This window comes from Pseudorca crassidens, chromosome 2 (genome assembly GCF_039906515.1).
Source record: "Pseudorca crassidens isolate mPseCra1 chromosome 2, mPseCra1.hap1, whole genome shotgun sequence".
Lineage (NCBI taxonomy): Eukaryota > Metazoa > Chordata > Mammalia > Artiodactyla > Delphinidae > Pseudorca > Pseudorca crassidens.
In genome coordinates this window covers 28712057-28733782 of record NC_090297.1, presented here as the reverse complement: position 1 = coordinate 28733782, position 21726 = coordinate 28712057, and the positions used below count along the sequence as shown (strand labels likewise).

General features: G+C 36.8%; 1 protein-coding gene across 7 annotated transcripts in view; it reads right to left on the bottom strand.

Moving 5' to 3' along the window:
• AGO3 (argonaute RISC catalytic component 3) overlaps positions 1–21726 on the bottom strand; it is a 126449-nt gene that overhangs the window by 30440 nt on the left and 74283 nt on the right. For all 7 annotated transcript variants that reach the window (XM_067725471.1, XM_067725472.1, XM_067725473.1 and 4 more), the window contains 5 exons: positions 19361–19483; positions 18895–19028; positions 15554–15738; positions 2682–2841; positions 1331–1421 (listed from right to left, as the gene is read on the bottom strand). In XM_067725471.1, the coding sequence (XP_067581572.1) occupies positions 1331–1421; positions 2682–2841; positions 15554–15738; positions 18895–19028; positions 19361–19483 (693 nt within the window). The remainder of the gene's footprint in view (positions 1–1330; positions 1422–2681; positions 2842–15553; positions 15739–18894; positions 19029–19360; positions 19484–21726) is intronic.

The following is a 21726-nucleotide window of genomic DNA, read 5'->3' as shown; positions in this document are numbered from 1 at the left end:
TGGCATTTATTACTTACATTGTTTCTCACACTAGTCTTTAAGTTCTTGGGAATAGAAGATCTATAGCAAAAATAATCAAATTCTGTTTACAAGACCTCTGATAATTATAAAAGAAAGTGAATATTTGGTAGAAATGGATTTAGCAAAAAAGGACAATGACAACCCAGAAGTCCAAAAGAATTTAAATGTGCTTAAACTTCCTTGGAAAACAACCCTAAAATAGCAAATCCAAAGTAAGTCTTTAGAAATTTTGTATTATTTTATCTTCTCTAGGAATATTTTAATGAATATCAGAGATTGCTCAATACTACCTCTAGGACACTTGAAATGTACACAATTTATGCATAACATTAAGAATACAAGGAAATATAATTTATTAATAGATAAAAGTCAATTTTCTTCATTAATGAAAAGAGCTTTGGAAAAATCAGTGAAAAATGTAATATTACTATCATTTTCAAGGAAAGATTAAGATTTATCAGATTTTTAAAAGTAAAGATTATAATGAATGATAGAAAAAATATATAAAAAGTCTTACAGTTTAATTTCTGAAATTTATCAAGTATGCCTAAAATATGTTGACATTTTCAAAATGTTGGCATTTGTTAAAATCAAGCAATTTTCTTTCTTTCTTTCTTTTTTTCAACATCTTTATTGGAGTATAATTGCTCTACAATGGTGTGTCAAGCAATTTTCAAGTTGGGTAAAATATCATCTGGCTTTATGAAATTTATAAGAAATACACTTTTGAACTGACACAGAAAGGTTACAAATATAAAGGTGGGCAAAAGACAGAACAGGCAGATGTTAAAAGTAAGAGGAGCAGTAATAAAGAATTCAAGTGCAAAGTATAAAACTGGACAAAGATGAGATATTTTATACTGAAAAAAATGCAATCCAGCAAACTTATATGTAATGCATCTTTCTGTAACAAAGACACTACTGAAATACATAAACAAACTCTGAATTACAAAAGGTAACTGAAAATATACAACCATGGAGAGGTCAAACAGACAAATTAAAGTAGGATACAGAAGAGTTGAGTAATATAATTAATAAACTTCATTTAATAGATATATACAGAACTTGCAGCCTCCAAACCAGAGAATAATCATTCTTTTAAAAAACCCAAAGAACATTTGAAAGTTGGCTCTGCATAGATCTACATATAGATATATATATTTATAAAACTTTATAAACATATTTTTTAAACTTTATATTTATAAAAGTTGGTTTCAAAGAAAATGTAATTAAAATTCAAAAAGTTAAAACCAAAATGTTGATCTTTGTCTAAACTTTAGATAAGATAAACCTGTCTAAAGATACTCACAGCAGCAATAGAAGGCTTCTTCCCATCACCAGCTGGTGGATGAGTGACATCTGCTCCCAAAAAGATCACTGGTTGCTGGAACACAGAAGGTCTTAAACACAGTTTTAAAAAGAGTTAGATCATTTTTTTCATTATTCTTTTACCTATTTCACACTACTGCAACACAACTGCAAGTTGCTGGCATAGCACAGAGGAGGTCCGTTACAGACAACTTCATAGGCTTGAACTACTGACAGCTTTATTCTCTTAAATCATGAATCTCTAGTAAGAGAAGTATTCAGAGCAGTTTTCTGCCTTAAGCAGCGGTGCTGGTGGTTGCAAAGGTCAACTGCTGCTAGCATTCTTAATAGGCATAAAATGATAAACTTCTTCATATTAATCCACTGATTTGTATCAATAATTCTTTAACCTACTTACATTTTAAGCCAATGTAATCTCTCAAGGAGATAAAGAATTATTAAACCACATTGGAAGGGATTATGGGACTCTACTACTCCCCCGCCTCTGACCAAAAGTATAAAATTTGAGTAACATACATTTAATAGTCATAAAGTAGCTAGCACTTCATTTTATTTTAAAACTGTATCCTTTAAGATTCAAATGACTCTTAGCTCTTGGAGTTGTTGATAAAATTCTATATTCATGTCATTTATGAATCTCATATTTAATAGGGATGGGAAATAGAGGCAGTATGGAAAAACAGGAAAAAAAGAGCTTCTGTGTCAACAAGATATTTAATTTTTTAGAGCCCTAGTTGCTTCAACTATTAAAAGGAAACCTGTTGTTCAATTCTCCAAATAACAGCCTCTTCCCCAGCACCCTATTTCTAGGTCATTACGTGTCATACTTCCTAAGAGCTCTTAGACATGATGGTGATATAACAGTAACATCTGTTGTCCCACTGACTCCACCAGGAGTTGATATGGCTTCCTTAATTGATTTACTTAATTGACATGCCCCCCCATCCAACTCCACCCAAAGCCCCTAAAGGAGGGAAGAAAGGCTTCCCTCACTTTCTAGGTGAGTGAGTTGCCTCATGACACCAGCTTCAAGATGACTACCAAACAATGAGAAAGTTCTTCAAGCTGGGCTCTCCAGTGAAAAATAAATAAAATCCTCAATACTTTCTAGCCAGGGATGAGGTACTTTGCACACTAAATGAAAATGGAGATGGGAGGGGATTTTTCATAAAGAAATCTTGTAAATTTTGCCAATCAAAACTCTTAAGTTTTTGCCAAAATGTCTACTTATTTTCCTTGGCAGGAATCAACAAAGCTGTCGCTTACACAGGTGTTAGATATGGCAATACAGAGAAAAATTAATATTTCATTAGGTGATTAGCTTATCTTACCTTTGATGAGGTACAAGAATATTATTGATCCCTCCAAGTTTAACATTTATCTTTAGGCACAGGTTTGAGAGAGTTTGAGGGGATGTTTTTATTACATTCTTGACTTGAACACACTGTGTAGCCATACCCAAAAGTGTATCTCCAACACGTTTCACCTCCGCTGTGGAACAAATACAGATACCTCTGGTTATAAAAAGGCAAATTTTACGGAAAATTAAGCTGCTATGTATGTTTCCCCTTGTGAAATACATCACTGTATTACAGGATACCAAAACTTATACCAATACTGAAACAATGCTATTAAAATTTAAAGTATACTGCCTTTTTTTTTTTTTTTTTCAGCCATGCTGCGCGGCTTGTGGGATTTTAATTCCCTGACTGGGGACTGAACCCGAGCCCTCTGCAGTGAGAGCGCGGATCCTAACCACTGGACCGCCAGGGAATTCCCTATACTGCCTTATTTGATTATATAAATGTGCAGAGTTTTGAGGGCATTCAAGAGTGCAATTAGTGGGACTTCCCTGGTGGTCCAGTGGTTAAGAATACGCCTTCCAATGCAGGGACGGAGGTTCGATCCCTGGTGGAGGAACTAAGATCCCACATGCTGTGGGGCAACTAATCCTGTGCGCCGCAACTACTGAGCCCATGTGCTCTGGAGCCTGCGTCTGCAGGCCACAACTAGAGAAGCCCTCACGCTGCAATGAAGACCGAGCGCGGCCAAAATTAAAAAAAAAAAAGAGTGCAATTAGTAATATACTGTCTATCTTAAATGTTTTAACTTGATATCTAGCCAATTAAAATAAACTAGATCTTTTTTTTTTAAACTAGATCTTTTGAATGAACTGTTTCCAGCATTTGTGAAAACTGTGTTCTACAATATACAACTATAAAATATGAAAAATAATCCTAAAAAATAAAGTATACTTACTGCCTTGAAGATTAGCTTAAGTATTTAGTGATAATTTTTTCCAGTTGTTTTCTTCATATATAAGGAAGCATACTTTTGTCTTCACAAAAATAGTATAACCACAATGACCGAAAAACCAGAGAAAAATATCATACATAAACCCTTATTAGTATTTAATTGTACTCTCTTCCAATAAGGTTCTCATTTGCATTATTTTAATGCAGTTATAATCACAGTATACTTATAGCTTTCAATCCGATTCTCTAAACTTTAATTTAGAAATATAGAGGTATTACTGTATAAAGGTTTTTATCCTGTTCCTTTCCTTATCCTGTTTCCTGTTCCTCTCCCCCCTCTGCCATTGTAACTACCATAAAGAGTTTGGTGTCCATAACTACTTCTTTTTTTTTTTTTTTTTGCAGTACGCGGGCCTCTCACTGTTGTGGCCTCTCCCGTTGCGGAGCACAGGCTCTGGACGCGCAGGCCCAGCGGCCATGGCTCACGGGCCCAGCTGCTCTGCGGCATGTGGGATCCTCCCGGACCAGGGCACGAACCCATGTCCCCTGCATCGGCAGGCGGACGCTCAACCACTGCGCCACCAGGGAAGCCCCATAACTTCTTATATATAACATATGGAAAACACTTTTAAACAAAAATTGAGAATATACTATACACTCTATTGTGTAACTTGTCATATTCACTTAATAATATAGTATGTTCTGAATGCCAATATATAGATGCCCTTATTATTTATAACAACAGCAGTTACTTTGTTTTTAAATGCCATAAGGTATCTAACCACTACTCATACACTGACATATTTTTAACTTTTTCCAGGTTGCCATTATTTCAAACAATGCTATGAATAACATCCTTGTATATTTAACTTTCATTTGGTTGTATAACTATAGCTTCAGGATAAATTTCTACAGGTAGAATCGAGGGATCAGAGATATATATACTTAACATTTTTATAGATACTGAAAATTTGCCCTCTAAAAAGGTTTATTAATTCATTCAACAAATATTTAATGAGCCACCTAATACATGCTAGTACTGTGCGAAGCTCTGGATATACAATGTTAAGTCAAGAGAGACATTGTTCTTGCCCTCACAGAGCTTATAGTCTAGTCAGAGAAATAGCCATTAATTAAATAACTTCAAATTTAACATTGTAACTGTGAAACAACATAAAGGAGTGGTAACAAGGTGCTGTAAGATATTAAAAGTGAGAGAATTTGACCTTGTCAGGGAGGTCAGGCAAAGCTTCCCCAAGGAAGGGATGTCTGAAATAAAATTCAAAAGAATGTGTGTTTACTTGGTAAAGGGTGGAAGATGGATTATGAGAAGCAATACAGGTAGAAGGAAGAGGATAAACAAAGAGTTTCTGTGGGGAAAAACAAGCATAAAGTGAGCTGAATTCTGAAGAGGTAAGAAGTCATGGATTAGGGGCTTCCCTGGTGGCGCAGTGGTTAAGAATCCACCTGCCAGTTCAGGGGACATGGCTTCAAGCCCTGGTCTGGGAAGATCCCACATGCTGCGGAGCAACTAAGCCTGTGTGCCACAACTACTGAGCCTGAGCTCTAGAGCCCTGAGCCACAACTACCGAGCCCTCGTGCCAGAGCTACTGAAGCCTGCGCGCCTAGAGCCCATGCTTCGCAACAGGAGAAGCCACCGCAATGAGAAGCTCATGCATTGCAATAAAGAGTAGCCCCCGCTTGCCACAACTAGAGAAAGCCTGTGTGCAGCAACGAAGACCCAACTCAGCCAAAAATAAAAAATAAATAAATTTATTAAAAAAAAAAAGTCACGGATTAGAACATGCAAACCTTTGGAAGATAATCTTAAATATCAATTTTACCAATTGTTAAATGAAGAACTACTGAAGTGGGGGTGATAGGGAAGGGGATAAAATCAGATTTGTACTTAAAAATACCACTCTGGACATTAACTATAGCACCAACACACAAAAGATTAGAAGTCATCATTTCCATCTTCACAACAACAACAAAAAATCAATGACTGAAAATCAATGACTTGTCTTAGTCTTAGATCCATCAGAGAAAACTGCCACCCCCAAAACAGGTGAATACAAAGAATCACAGCCAAGATCAGCTTATTAGAAGCAGAAGCTGATGAAGCCATTAACTGCAGGAACAATTAAACACTGACTCCTGGGAATTCCCTGGTGGACTCGTGGTTAGGACTCCACACTCTCACCGCCAAGGGCCTGGGTTCAATCCCTGGTTGGGGAACTAAGATTCCACAAGCTGTGCAGTGTGGCCACAAACCAACCAACCAACCAGCAAAACAAAACAACATGTACAAAAAACCCACACACACTAACTCCTATAACTCAATAAGAAAAAACCCAAACAATCCAAATAAAAATGACCATAGGACTTGAATAGACATTTCTCCAAAGAAGATCTACAAATGTTCAGTAAACACATGAAAAGATGTTCCACATCACTAATCATTAGGAAAATGCAAATGAAAACCATAAAGAGATACTACTTCACACCCAATAGGATGGCTAAAATAAATAAATATTGGCAAGAACGTGGAGAAACTGGAACCTTGTACGCTGCTGATAGGAATGCAAAATGGTGCAGACTCTGTACAAAACAGTAAGGCAATTGCTCAAAAAACTAAAACAGAATTATATAATCCAGCAATTTCACTTCTGGTAATATACCCAAGAAAAGTGAAAGGAAGGACTGGAACAGAGAGCTGTATACTCATGTTCAAAGCAGCATTATTCACAATAGCCCAAAGGTGGAACTAATCCAAGTACCCATTGATAGATGAATAGATAAACAAAACGTGTATATACATACAATGGAATATTATTCACCCTTAAAAAGGAAGAAAATTCTGATACATACTATAACATGGATAAACCTTAAGGACATTATGCTTAATGAGATAAACAGTCACAAAAGGACAAATACTATATGATTTATTCAGTCAAATTCATAGAGACAGAAAGTAGAATATAGGTTTCTAGGGGTTGAGGGAGGGGAGATGGGGAGTTAGTGCTGAGTTTCAGTTAAGGATGATGAAAAAGTTCTGGAGATGGATGGTGGTGCTGGTTGTACAACACTGAATGTACTTAATGTCACTGAACTGTATACTTGTTAAAATGGTAAATTATTGTTTTATATATTAGTATATTTTACAACAAAAAAGGGGAAGAAAATTCTGATACATACTACAACATAGATAAACCTTGAGGACATTACCCTAAGTGAAATAAGCCAGAAACAAAGGGATAAGTATTATATGATTCCATTTATATAAGTTACTAGAATAGGTAAATTCATAGAGACAGAAAGTAGAATAGAGGCTACCAGGTGTTGGTGGGTAGGGGAATGGGGTGTTACTATTTAATGGGTACAGAGTTTCTGTTTGAGATGATGAAAAAGTTCTGGAAATGGACAGTAGTTATGGTTGCACAATGCTGTGAATATACTTAATGCCAGTGAACTGTGTACTTTAAGGTGGTTAAAATGGTAAATTTTATGTTATGTATATTTTATCACACATATACACAAAAACTTGTTTAAAAATAGTTAATTCAGGGGCTTCCCTGGTGGCACAGTGGTTGAGAGTCCGCCTGCCGATGCAGGGGACACGGGTTCGTGCCCCGGTCTGGGAAGATCCCACATGCCGCGGAGCGGCTGAGACAGTGAGCCATGGCTGCTGAGCCTGCGCGTCCGGAGCCTGTGCTCCGCAACAGGAGAGGCCACAGCAGTGAGAGGCCTGTGTACCGCAAAAAAAAAAAAAAAAAAAAAAAAAGTTAATTCAGGAACACTCCTATGAAAACAGTACCTCAGAAGGAATGAAAACTACAATCAAAATTTGGCACCTGGGACTTCCCTGGTGGTCCAGTGGTTAAGACTCTGCGCTTCCACTGCAAGGGGTTCAATTCCTGGTGGGGGAACTAAAAGCCCGCATGTCACGCAGCGCGGCCAAAAAAAAAAAAAAATGACACCAAGTGACTGATTTATAGAAGGCATCACCTACACCAACATGAGACAAATGTAGAGGTCCCAAGGTTCTGGCAAAACAGGGCAGGACTACAGAAGAAACTGAAATACAGGCAGCAGCACTCAATAAACAAAAATTAAATTTAAAAAGTGGCAGATGATGAAAGAGTTTTTCTATGAAAAAAACAAATGGGATGACAGCTATAAAGGTGCTGTTTTTGAAAATAAGAATTCCAGAATGATTTAACACTTGAAACTATTGAGTAGATAATTTGATTTATAAGTAAACATAAGCAAATAATTTTTTAAAAAGTGAAGGGGAAATATGACAAATAAAAACTAAGGGAATCTGTTGACAGTAGACTTGCCTTGAAAGAAATGATAAAAGACATTTTTCAGAAAGAAGGAAAAGTATACAGGTCGGAAGTCCAGATCTATATATAAAAAAAAGGTCAGAGAAGGAATAAATAAAAGTAAAATAAAATCTTTTACTTTCTTATTCTTAACTGAACTAAGAGATACTGTTCAAAATAATAATAGCAACAATATATTGTGACAGAAATATTGTAAGGGGGAGGGAGGAATTGGGAATACTTTGTTCTAAGGTATCTACACTATCGGTGAAGTGGTACAGAATTATCGAAAGCAAATTCAGATTAGTTGTAAGTGTATACTGCAAACTCTAGGGAAACCATTAAAAGTAAAAAAAAAAAAAGTATAATTGATGTAAGAGAGAAAATGGAATAATATAAAATGCTCATTTAAAACCATAAAAAGGAGGGGCTTCCCTGGTGGTGCAGTGGTTAAGAATCTGCCTGCCAATGCAGGGGACATGGGTTTAAGCCCTGGTCCAGGAAGATCCCACAAGTCGCAGAGCAACAAAGCCTGTGCGCCACAACTGCTGGGCCTGCACTCTAGAGCCTGCGAGCCACAACTACTGAGCCTGCGTGCTACAACTACTGAAGCCTGCGCGCCTAGAGCCTGTGCTCCGCAACAAGAGAAGCCACCGCAATGAGAAGCCCGCGCACCGCAACAAAGAGTATCCCCGCTTGCCACAACTAGAGAAAGCCCACGTGCAGCAACGAAGACCCAATGCAGCCAAAAATAGATAAATTTATTTTAAAAAAAACATAAAATGGAGAAAAAGAGGGGAAGATAAAATATAAGACCCAGGGACTTCCTTGGTGGCACAGTGGTTAAGACTCCACGCTCCCAATGCAGGGGGCCTGGGTTCGATCCCTGGTCAGGGAACTAGATCCCACTCGCATGCCGCAACTAAGAATTCACATGCCACAACTAAGGAGCCTGAGTGCCACAACTAAGGAGCCTGCCTGCTGCAACTAAGACCCACCGCAACCAAAAAAAAAAAAAGACCCAAACTACATGTTGCCTACAAGAAACCAATTCTAAAATAAAGTGATACAGAAAGATATACCATGCTAACACCAAGAAAAAGAAAACTGAAGTTGCTGTATTTTTTCACACAAAGTAGATTTCAGAACTAGGAAGATTAACAGGGATAAAGAGGGGTATTACATAATAATAAAAGTGTCAATTCTTCAAGAAGACAGGACAATCTTTAACATGTATGCAGCTAAGAAAAGAATGCCAAAACAAGTGAGGCAAAAACTGATAGAATTGCAAGGAGAAACAAACAAATCCACTATTATAGTGGAGACTTCAATGTACTTTCATCAGTAATTGACAGATCCAGCAGGCAGAAGATAAGTGTATATTCAATAGCTGACTTGAACAGTACCATCAATCAACTGATTCTAAGAGTCATTTATAAAATACTTCATTCAATAACAGCAGAATACACATTCTTCTCAAGCTCACATGTAACATTCATTAAGGAAGACCACATTATGGTCCTAAAACACACTTTAACAAATTTGAAAGAACAGAAATCATACAAAGTATGGTCCCAGACCACAGTGGAATTAAACTAGAAATCAATAATGGAAAGATAGCCAGGAAATCCCAAAATATCTATATATTAAACAATATAATTCTATGAGACATGGATTAAAGAAAAAGTCTTGAGAAATTTAAAAATATTTTAAACTAAATGAAAATGAAATACAACTTACCAAAATTAGTGTGATGCACAGTACTTAAGAGATAAATTTATGGCACTGAATGCAGAGAAGAAAGATCTAAAATCAATAATCTATGTTTCTACCTTAGAACGATAAAGAAGAACAATATAGGCCTAGAACAAGCAGAAGGAAAAAAATCTTAATTAGAGCAGAAATCAATGAAATTGAAAATAAGAAATCAACAGAGGAAAATGAAGGAAACCAAAAAGCTAGTTCTCTGAAAAGTTCAAAGAAATTCATTAACCTCTAGCCAGACTAATCAAGAATAAAACAGACAACACAAATTATTAATATCAGAAATGAAAAAAGGGTCATTGGCCCCAAGGACATTTAAAGGATAATAAAAGAATATTATGAAAAACTTTAGGCCCACAAATTTGTTAACTTACATGAAGTGGACCAGTTCCTTGAATGACACTACCAAATCTCACACAGAAGAAATAGATAATCTGAATAGGTGTGTACCTATTAAAAAAACTGAATCAATAATTAACAACTTTCCAAAAAAAGAAAGTACCAGGCCCAGATGGTTTCACTGGCGAATTCTACCAAACATTCAAGGAACAAATGAAACCAATTCTCTGCAATCTCTTCCAGAAAACAGAAGCAGAGGAAATACTCATGATTCTGAGGCCAAAATACCCTAATACCCAAACCAGAAAAAGACATTACAAGAAAGGAAAACTACAGATCGATATCTCTCATGAACACAGATGCAAAATCTTCAACAAAGTATTAGCAAATTGAATCCAACAATGTGTAAGAATTATATACCATCCCCAAGTGGGATTTATCCCAGGCACGCAAGGCTGGGTTCAACATTTCAAAAATCAATTAAAGTAATTAATCACATTAAGAGAAAAAAAAGAAGAAAAATCATATGATCATATCAACAGATGCAGAAAAGGACATTTTGCAAACTCGATCATCCATTCATAATAAAAACTCTCAGCAAAACTAGGACTGGAGGGCTTCCCTGGTGGCGCAGTGGCTGAGAGTCCACCTGCCGATGCAGGGGACACGGGTTCGTGCCCCGGTACGGGAAGATCCCACATGCCGCGGAGCGGCTAGGTCCGTGAGCCATGGCTGCTGAGCCTGCGCGTCCGGAGCCTGTGCTCCGCAACGAGAGAGGCCACAACAGTGAGAGGCCCGCATACCGCAAAAAAACCCAACGAAACAAACAAAAAAACCTAGGACTGGAGGGGAACTTCCTCAACTTGATAAATAACAATTATAGAAAGCTTATAGCTAACATCATGTTTACTGCTGAGAAACTAGATGTTTTCCCCCTAAAGTCAGAAACAATGCAAGAATGTCTCCTCTCACCACTGCTGTTCAACATCGTATTGGAATTCCTAGCTAACACAAGGAAAAGGATATAAAAGTATACGGACTGGGAAGGAAAAAAATAAAACTGTCTTTGTTCATAGAGAACATGACTGCCTATGCAGAAAACCCCCCAAAATTGACAAAAGCTTCCTGGAACTAATAAGTGACTATAGCAAGGTTTCAGGATACAAAATAAATATACAAAAATCACCTGTATTCCTAAATACTAAAAATGAACTAGAATTTAAAATTAAAAACACAATACCATTTATAGTAGAAAAAGAAAAAAACAATATACTTAGATATAAATCTAAATGAGGAAAACTATAAAACTCTGATAAAAGAAATCAAAGAAGCTCTGAACAAAGAGATAATCCATGTTCAAGGATAGAAGACTTAACATTAAGATGTCAATTCTTCCCAGCTTGATCTATAGATTCAATGTAATCCCAACAAAAGTCTCAGCAAGTTATTTTGTGATACTGACAAACTGATTCTAAAGTTTATATAGATAGGCAAAAGACCTATTAGCTAATCCAACAGGGAAGAAGAAGAACAAAGTCAGAGAACTGACATTATCTGACTTCAAGACTTATCACAAAGCTAAATTAATCAAGACAGTGTGGTTTTAGCAAATGAATGGACAGACAGACCAATGAAACAAAATAGAGTCCAGAAATAGACTGACACAAATATAGTCAATCATTCACAGAGTAGCAAAGGCAATTTCATGGAGAAAGATAATCTTTCCAACAAATGGTGCTGAAACAATTGGAATCCACATGCAAAAAAAGAAAAAAAAAATCTAGATACAGACCTTACACCTTTCACAGAAGTTAAGTCAAAATGGATTACAAACCTATATGTAAAAAAGGAAAACTATAAAACTACTAGAAGATAACACAGTATAAAAACTTAGACTAAAACACCAAAAATGATCTGTGAAAGAAAAAAATTGATGACTTTATTAAAATTTGGACTTCATTAAAATTTAAAACTTGTGCTCTATGAAAGACACTTAAGACAAGGGCTTCCCTGGTGGCACAGTGGTTGAGAGTCTGCCTGCTTGATGCAGGGGACGCGGGTTCGTGCCCCGGTCCGGGAAGATCCCACATGCCGCGGAGCGGCTAGGCCCATAAGCCATGGCCACTGAGCCTGCGCGTCCGGAGCCTGTGCTCCACAACGGGAGAGGCCACAGCAGTGAGAGGCCCGCGTACCGCAAAAAAAAAAGACAAGCCACAGCCTAGGGGAAAATTATCTGCAAAATAGGTATCTGATAAAAAACCTGTATCCAAACATACAAAGAACTCTTAAAACTGAACAATAAGAAAACAAACACATCAATTAAAAAATGAGCAAAAGATTGGAACAGACATTTCATCAAAGCTATACAGATGGCAAATAAGCACATGAAAAGGTGCTCTCTCTCTCTCCCTCTCTCTCTCTCTCTCTTTCTCTCTCTCTATTTTTTTTTTGCCAAGCTGCACAGTTATGCAGGATCTCAGTTCCCCAACTAGGGATTGAACCCGTGCCCTCTGCAGTGGAAGCGCAGAGTCTTAACCACTGGACTGCCAGGGAAGTCCAGTCCTCAATATTGTGTTATTAATGAACTGCAAATTAAAATTACAATAAAATACTACTACATGCCTATTAGAATTGCTAAAATCCAAAAAACTGACAATACCAAATGCTGAGGAGGATGTAGAGCAATAGGCACTCTCATTCACTGCTGATGGGAATACAAAATGGTACAGTCACTTTTTGGCAGTCTTATCATTTGATACAGCAGTTGTGCTCCTGGTTATGTACCAAACTGAGTTAGAAACTTATGTCCACACAAAAACCTGCACATGCATGTTTGAGCAGTATTATTCATAAATGCCCAAAACTGGAAGCAATCAAGATGACCCTCAACAGGTACATGTATAACAAACTGTAGTACAACCACACAATGCAATATTAAATATTATTCAGCATTAAAAAGAAATGGCTTTATCAAACCACAAAAAGACATGGTGGAATCTTAAATATTGCTAACTGCAAGTGGCCAATCAGAAAAGGGGACATACCATATGACTCCAACTATATAACATTTTAGAAAAGGTAAAACTGTAGAGACATAAAAAGCCCAGTGGTTATCACGGGTTTGAGGAGATGGAGGGAGAGATGAATAAGTGGAGCACAGGGGATTTTTAGAGCAGTGAAACTATTCTTTGATACTGTCCTGGTAGATACGTGACATTATGGATTTGTCAAAACCCATAGACCTGTACACATAAAGAGTAAACTTTAATGTAAACTGTGGACAATATGTTAATAATAATTTATCAATACTGGTTCATTAAATGTACCACTCTAATACAAAATGTTAAAAATAGGGAAAACTGGGGCTTCCCTGGTGGCACAGTGGTTGAGAGTCCGCCTGCTGATGCAGGGGACATGGGTTTGTGCCCCGGTCCGGGAAGATCCCACATGCCGCGGAGTGACTAGGCCCGTGAGCCATGGCCGCTGAGCCTGCGCGTCCGGAGCCTGTGCTCCGCAATGGGAGAGGCCGCAACAGTGAGAGGCCCGTGTACCGCAAAAAAAAAAAAAAAAAAAAGGGAAATCTGTGTACAGGGGAAGGAAGGCATATAGGAACTCTCTATACTATCTGCTCAATTTTTCTGTAAATCTAAAACTGTTCTAAAAAATAAAATCTATTAATTAGAAAAATCACTCACTGAATCACTGAGGGAAGCAGTGTAGAAAATGCACTGAAAGTGAATTAGAGGGAATGAAGGCAAGAATATCAGCTTGGAGGCTATGGTAATATCAACTTTCTCTCCCATCAACAGTGTATGAGAATGTACATTTATTCATGCCTTTGCCAAAAATGGGTATTATCATTGTTGGTGAAAAATAATTTGTTCTAGTTCATATTTCTTTAATGACTAATGAGGCTCAGCATCTTTGCATTGATAATTGACCATTTGCATTTCTTTTTTATGTCCTTTGTCTTTTTCAGTTGTTTGTTCTTACCTTGATTTACAAATTCTTTGAGTTTAACACCTTCTGTATTTTATCACAACTTAAAAAATATCTTTCAAATTTTATAACCATTATTTTTAATCACTGCATATTATTTCACCAACATACAACTTACTGTTTAAAACCAGTTCTTAGTAGTTTTTCAGTGTCACAGATATCATTATGAAAATTTTGTGCATAGAGATTTTTCTACATTATGAATTCTTTTCTTTGAACATATTTTTGGAATGGGAAATACTGAGCTGTTGACTGCAAGCACATTTTTATACTTTCAATGAAAGGATATTATCAATTTATACTGTCATCAGCAATATATTAAAATACTAGATTCACTGCATACTCACAATCACTGGGTAGTACAGTATTTAAATATATTTGCTAATTTAGTAGCATAAAAATTTTCCTTTTATTAATTTGTACTTTTCTTTATTGGTGAAAACCAACATTTTCTCAAATATTTACTTGTTTTTTCTTGAGAAATTTTGGTTTATATTCTTTGCTCATTAATGTAGGAGAATATAAAAATTTTTTCCTTTGAATGCCATAACAGATCCATATGGATATTTTAACTAATAATAAACTAGCCCGTTGCTGTCTCCATTTGCTGCAAATATTTTTCACGTTCTATGGTTTCCTTTTAATTTTAGACACCTGTGATGTATGGAAAATTTAATTTTCATGCAGTCAAATCTAACAAATTTTCTTATGTGAATTCTATCATTTTAAGCTTAAATAATTATACTCCATTCAGTAGTTTGAAAATTATACTTTCTTTGTGTTTTTCCATGTTTCAATGATTTATACTTAACATATTAATCTCATACACTTTAACTTGTTTACAATAATAATAGCTAACATTTATTGAGCATTCACTGTATGACAGGTGCTATCATAGACCCAGTTTACATATGTAAATTTATTTAATCCTTACAGCTACCTTCTACGGGTTAGGTATTTGTAGTATCCTAATTTCATAGATGAAGAAACTCAGGCTTTGTGTGGTTAAGTAATTCAGGTAGTATCACACAGGTAGTATACCTGGCAAAACCTGGGTATTAAGCAGCACAGTCTGACTCCAGAGCCTGTGCTTTTAACTGCTACATTATACTGATACTCAAGTTATCTCAATGACATTTTTAATAAATAATTCTTCCCTTAATCATTGTTTTGTAATGCTTCCTTTACTGAAATTCTTTTCACAGGGTCTCAGACTATTTAGTTTGCTCTCCAGATTTGTCTTTTTATAGTAACAATACATGGTTTTAAATACTATAGCTATAAAATATATTTTAATGTTTGATAGTTTTAGGATATGTGTTAGCATAATTCTAAAAGGAATATTTTTTTCTTGGCCGTGCCGTGTGGTAAGCAGGATCTTAGATCCCCAACCAGGGATTGAACGCATACCCTCTGCACTGGGAGCGCAGAGTCTTAACCACTGGACTTCCAGTTTAAGTCCCTAAAAGGAAGACTGAGTACTTGAGGAAAAATGCAATCTTAATACAATATCCTTACCATACACTGGCGTCTTCCCTGGCAGGATGACAATAATGAGCTGTAGCCCAGAGTACGTGTTCTTGAGATGCCGGAACATGGGCTCCACGCTGTCTGCCCCCTGTGCGTATTTGCAGAAGCAAGGCTGGCCCTGGATGGGCATCCCTGCATCTTTAGAAATCTTACGCAGCTGGTCCGTGAAACCCCTAGAAGGAGAAATCACTAAAAATAAAACCTTTGTCTAGTCAGCAACACCTACAAATTAGTAATGGAAAGTTTGAGAAGGGAATGGAGAATGAAGCAAAGATTTGTGTGCTACATATAAGAAGAGGTGACCAGACTACTGATGTTAAGGGCAATGGTTGGTCAGTAATCTATTTGGCAAACTAAGCACACTACTGTACAGTTAATGTGGCATTTTGTAGTTCACAAAGGACATTAGTAATAGAGTGTGCTGGTTAAGAGCTCAGCTCTACAGGTTCCAGTTCTAGTTCTGTTACTTACTAGCTATGGAATTTTAGGCAAATTTTTTCAGTTTCTCTCATCTGTAAAACGACCACTTTCAATATAGGGTTGGTGTGAAGATTAAATGAGATAATACATGTGAAGCACTTAGCACACTCATACATTTTCTAATTTGATCCTGACAAGATTCATAAGAAAGTGGTAGGTAAAGTATTACTGCCATTTTATAAATCAGGAAACAGTTTCAGGGATATTAAGTATTTGACCAAGGTCAAATGCTTATTAGACAAATGGCAAGAGTAAGAACTATGACCTAGTGCAGAATTTCTTTCTACAATAATACCTATCTGACACTTAGGATAGCAGGAAAGATTCTGTCCTCAGAAAAGATTAAAAAAAACAAGAAAACATTTAAAAAGAAATGAGGCAGACAGCACTTTAATGTACTTTTATCCACACTGAAAAAACAAAAGACTAATAATTTCTTATTTAAACAAAATTCTGCACTTAGCCTAGGATAAATAAGTAATAATGTTGGGATTTAACAATCACTTTACTTGTTTTTAAAACAAATACGGTCCTACGTCAAGGATCTGAGTGATCTTTGCTCAAAAACACTGATTCCCTCAGGACAGAGATGGAGTTTGTAGGAATTCCCTTCTCCTTTTCCTTATTAGTATTTAATTCAAGAAAGTATGAAGTTGAATATTTTCAGTTAGCCTGAACAAGAGCCATAAGCCCAATGACTATGAGACTTCTATCAAGCCATGAATAAAAAATGTAAAATGAAAAGAATATCTCGAAGCTTGAAAAACAGTTGGAGGTGTTTTCTTTGGTCTCTGGAGGTCAAGTAAGATAATAGCAGCATTCTCCTTAACTGTCCTCATGACATTTTACTTGAAAGCCAGGGGATAAAAACTATACTAAAAGGGCCTCCCTGGTGGCACAGTGGTTGAGAGTCCGCCTGCCGATGCAGGGGACACGGGTTCGTGCCCCGGTCTGGGAAGATCCCACATGGCCGCGGAGCGGCTGGGCCCGTGAGCCATGGCCGCAGAGCCTGAGCCTGTGCTCCGCAACAGGAGAGGCCACAACAGTGAGAGGCCCACATACCGCAAAAAAAAAAAACAAAAAAACTATACTAAAAAAAATATACTAAGTGAACCTTAAGACATAAGATTTGGAGCTAATAAAAAGAAGTGAACAGAATTAAATAGAAAATAATTTTTCTCACATGAAGGAGGCAAATTCTGAATTGACTTGGGGTAAACTGGTCTCTATGTCACTCAAGAACTATTCATTATGGGCATATTTTATAGGATCTGTTAGTGGAGACTTAAATTAGACCATAATCATTTTCTTAGGGAAATTAGATTCCAGAGGGGAGACAAGAAACTTACACAGAAAATTATAATATAGTTCTATTTTATACAGGAAGTGACAAGTACAAATGATAAACTACTATGTTTACTACTATGGATTATTTCCAGCATCACAAATCACAGAAGACTGGCTATTATTTAGAAATGTAGAGATAGGAAGGAGGCATTTTCAGTAAAGAGCAGAATGAGTGGAAATGGAAAAAAATACCAGACAGTTAGAGGGCATACAGTACTCAGTTTCTTTGTCCAGAATATATGAAAATGGAGAAAGGACTTAAGAGGCAAATGAAAATTTTTAAACGTTATATGATTTTTAATGTTATTCTTTGTCAAAGACAAACCTAGAAGTTTTAGAGCGGAGGTAGTCACAAGTGGAGCTGGTGCTCTTTTCACAGTAGCACAACTCCTCAAACAAGAGTAACAGCAGAAGCCCTTGAGACTGCCAATGCCCCAAAGATTAGAGTCCCAAAGGAGATGGTGTAGAGGAGAAAGGAAGCCAAAGTGATAAAAAGAAAGCAGGAACCCAAGAATGGAGAGAATGTCAGGAAGGTAGTCAATTGTATCTAATGCTGCACAAATTTTGAGGAAAAATAATGGCTGAGAGTAGACCATTAGAATTGATAAGCACAAAGATACTGAAGTTCTTCCAGTAACCAGTTTCAGCAGACCACTAAGATTTCAAGGAAGGAGAGAGAATGGAAGCCTGGAAGCCTTAAATCAGGTAAAATGAAAAATGAAGGGCTTCCCTGGTGGTGCCCTGGTTGAGAGTCCCGCCTGCCAATGCAGGGGACACAGGTTCGTGCCCCGGTCTGGGAGGATCCCACATGCCGCAGAGCGGCTAGGCCCGTGAGCCATGGTCACTAAGCCTGTGTGTCCGGAGACTGTGCTCCACAACGGGAGAGGCCACAACGGTGAGAGGCCTGCATACCGCCAAAAAAAAAAAAAAAAGAAGATTTTGTGTTTGTTTTAAATTTAAACAGAAGATTGTTGAGGGAAAGAATCTGGAGAAGAGGAAAAGTAGTGGAGATGCAGGTCAAATTTTGGAAAGTAAGGAAGTGAAAATGAGAAATTAAATGACTCTTTCAAAGAACTCAATTGAGAAATAAGGATGTTATTTAATCCTCATTCAGTAAATAGGTACTATTATCTCTATTTTTAAAAGGTGAAAAGTGAAGCATAATGAGATTAAATAAATTATCCATGGTAGTAAGACTAGGAAGTGGCAAACCTGAGAATTATATCTAATCTGTTCGCCATCAAAAGCCAATGGTACTCCTGCTATACCACATAAGCTTGTCCATTAGGATGCTTGTAAGAATGAATCAGTGACTTGGATATGACCAACAAATTCAGGAATCTTCATCAAAGTAACGAGAAGAAACATTTTTAAAGGTTCAGTGATTAAATATACTTCATACTGAGGCAACACCGGTTAGAATATTAGCTGAGTAATTTAAAACTGAAATACAAAATTTAAAAACAAAATGGTCCCAAAGTGAAACTAATGACAAGCCTTACTTCAATATTTCTTCTCTGCACTGCCTCTGTGTGGCAAAACAAGCTATAGCCCACATTTTGATTTCAACTCCTGTGTGGAACTGTTTCCCTCGCATGTCCCATACTCCATGGCTTGGTGTTGCTACTGTCCGATTCTACAGAGAAAGAGAAATAATAAGGCAAAAATGAACAAACATTTAATATATAACTTATTGGAATGAGCTGAAAATAAGCATTTCAAATTGCTGAACTGATATATATCTGATATTCTACATGGAACAGGCTGTTCTAAATCAATATTTTATATTTTTATCATAGAAAAACAAAAGTTCTACTAAGTTCAAGCAAAGACACTGATCTTGAAACAAACAAAAAAAATTGTTGGAACAATAAAACACTTTTTAAATTCCAGACTTAGCTAGGAAGCCCTTCTCTCCATACACAGAAACTGTATGATTATAATTTAAAAACTATCAAGAGGTTTTACCCGGCCACCATACTGGAGCATAGGTGCTGGAAGTACGCGTCCGGTTACGTGGGCCATTTCATCCCGAACTTTAAATTGAAACTCCTGAACAAATGGATCTGTTTCATAATTTGCACTTCTTACCTAACAACAGAAAAAGTTTGTAGTTACTTTCAAAATTCCCCCAAATTCCCTGCTTTAGAACCCTCTAACTTTTTTTCTTCACTGTGTCAACAATGTTTTATAATACTGACAGGTGTAGATAATGGTACCCTCACTATAGAGCAGAGAATCTTAACTTGGGGACCACAGATCATGAGTGGACTGTAGGAAGTCTGTGAAACTCCTGATAATTTACAGAACATTTAAATGTATTAGGTTGCATAATAAGAAATTTCAACTATTTATGACTCATGAAAATTGTAACTTTATATGATTAAGCCTCATATACTTTGGGAGGGTGGTTGAGAGACTGCAAGAGAAATATAAGGTTCAAAAAGTTCGTATGGGTTTTCCCCTAATATCTTATGGAAAAACCCGAATGAACTTTTTGGCCAACCCAATACCTGACCTAAAAATGGTTAATTACTTCTAATTAGAGGATCTGGATATATACTATTGAAATTTATTTTATGTAGATCTCGACAGCAAATATCAATAATCCTAAGGCTTTCTTTCCTAACTGATTACAAGTTATACAAAATCTCCTTGAATATTTTCAGATAAAACACAGCACATTATAAAATTTACTTAAGAGATACACTTGAGACAGAAAAGAAAGCCAGTATGAGACACAGATTATAATTTTTATGTAATATACCAAAATGTGCAAAGATAAAGAATTTATTGTAATTCACTGTAGACTTGAATCTCAAAAGTGTAATTCATGCTCATAGTGTGCTATAATGCGTTTTCCAAAACATATTTACTTAGTCTCAGAATAAAGGTCAAACAAGGTTACAAAAAAAGGCAATGCTCAATTCTTTGAGTAACACTCTATTAAAAAACACTATATAGGGCTTCCCTGGTGGCACAGTGGTTGGGAGTCCACCTGCCGATGCAGAGGACACGGATTCGTGCCCTGGTCCGGAAGATCCCACATGCCGCAGAGCGGCTGGGCCCATGAGCCATGGCCACTGAGCCTGCGCGTCCAGAGCCTGTGCTCCGCAACTGGAGAGGCCACAACAGTGAGAGGCCCGCGTACCACCAAAACCAAAACAAAAAACACTATATAATCTAAGTATGTAAAAAGAATCTCCCCACAATGTGCAGGAAAATTTGTTTTCTAAATTAGGCATCTAATTAATGCATCTAACTAATGTATCTTTTCTTCAAGCTTAAATGCCATTTTTTTTCTGTAAGGTTACAAACAATAACAACAACTACTATTTACCAGGAGTTGGTAGGTGATGTGCTTGTGCTAAATGTTTTATAATTAATTTTCACAATAACCTATGACTATAAAGTCTTTTATAATCTTTATTTTACAGAGGATAAAATTAAATCTCAACAGTTAAATGATTGGCCTAAAACCATATAGCTAAGCAAGTGATATATAATTTGAAACCATGTACATTCTGATTCTAGAGTTCCTACTCTCAATCACTGCACCAGCCTACCAGATGCTATAATTATAATAATACAATAATGGTAACAGTAAGTGAGTAAAGAAGTTAGACTTTGAACCCAGAGCTGTTAGATTCCAAAACCTGTGCTTTCAATCACTGTACAATATCATCTCTCTGAACAGAAAAGCTGTAATAAATGAGGTAGAACTAGTTATTGAGATTTTATATTGATAGTGAGAGGTTCTAGTCTCTTAAAGGTTTTAAAATTTTGTCATAGTAGATCAGAGAAAAAGCCATGATGAGAGTCAGCCTGTATTTTCCTAATTAAATATCATGTAATAACTTACTCTTTACAAACTATATTGGAAAACAAGGTCTTCTTTTTTTTTTTTGGTAATTGCCTTACAAAATGAAAGAGCCAATTCTGTAACCCTTTTCCAACAATCTCTAAAACTGCTTTTGAAAGTGTTATTAAGTTGTTTTGGGTAATGTTCTGATTTCTAGATTTTTTTCTCTTCACTTGGGCAATTTACATGGTATTCAAGAAGAGAGTAAGATAAGATCCAGTTGCCTTCATTTTTCATTTTGCCTTAATTCCGTCAGTTTTTTTTTTTTTTTTTTTTGCGGTACGTGGGCCTCTCACTGTCGTGGCTTCTCCCGTTGCAGAGCACAGGCTCCGGACGCGCAGGCCCAGCGGCCATGGCTCACGGGCCCAGCCGCTCCGCGGCCATGTGGGATCTTCCCAGACCGGGGCACGAACCCGCGTCCCCTGCATCGGCAGGCGGACTCTCAACCACTGTGCCACCAGGGAAGCCCCGT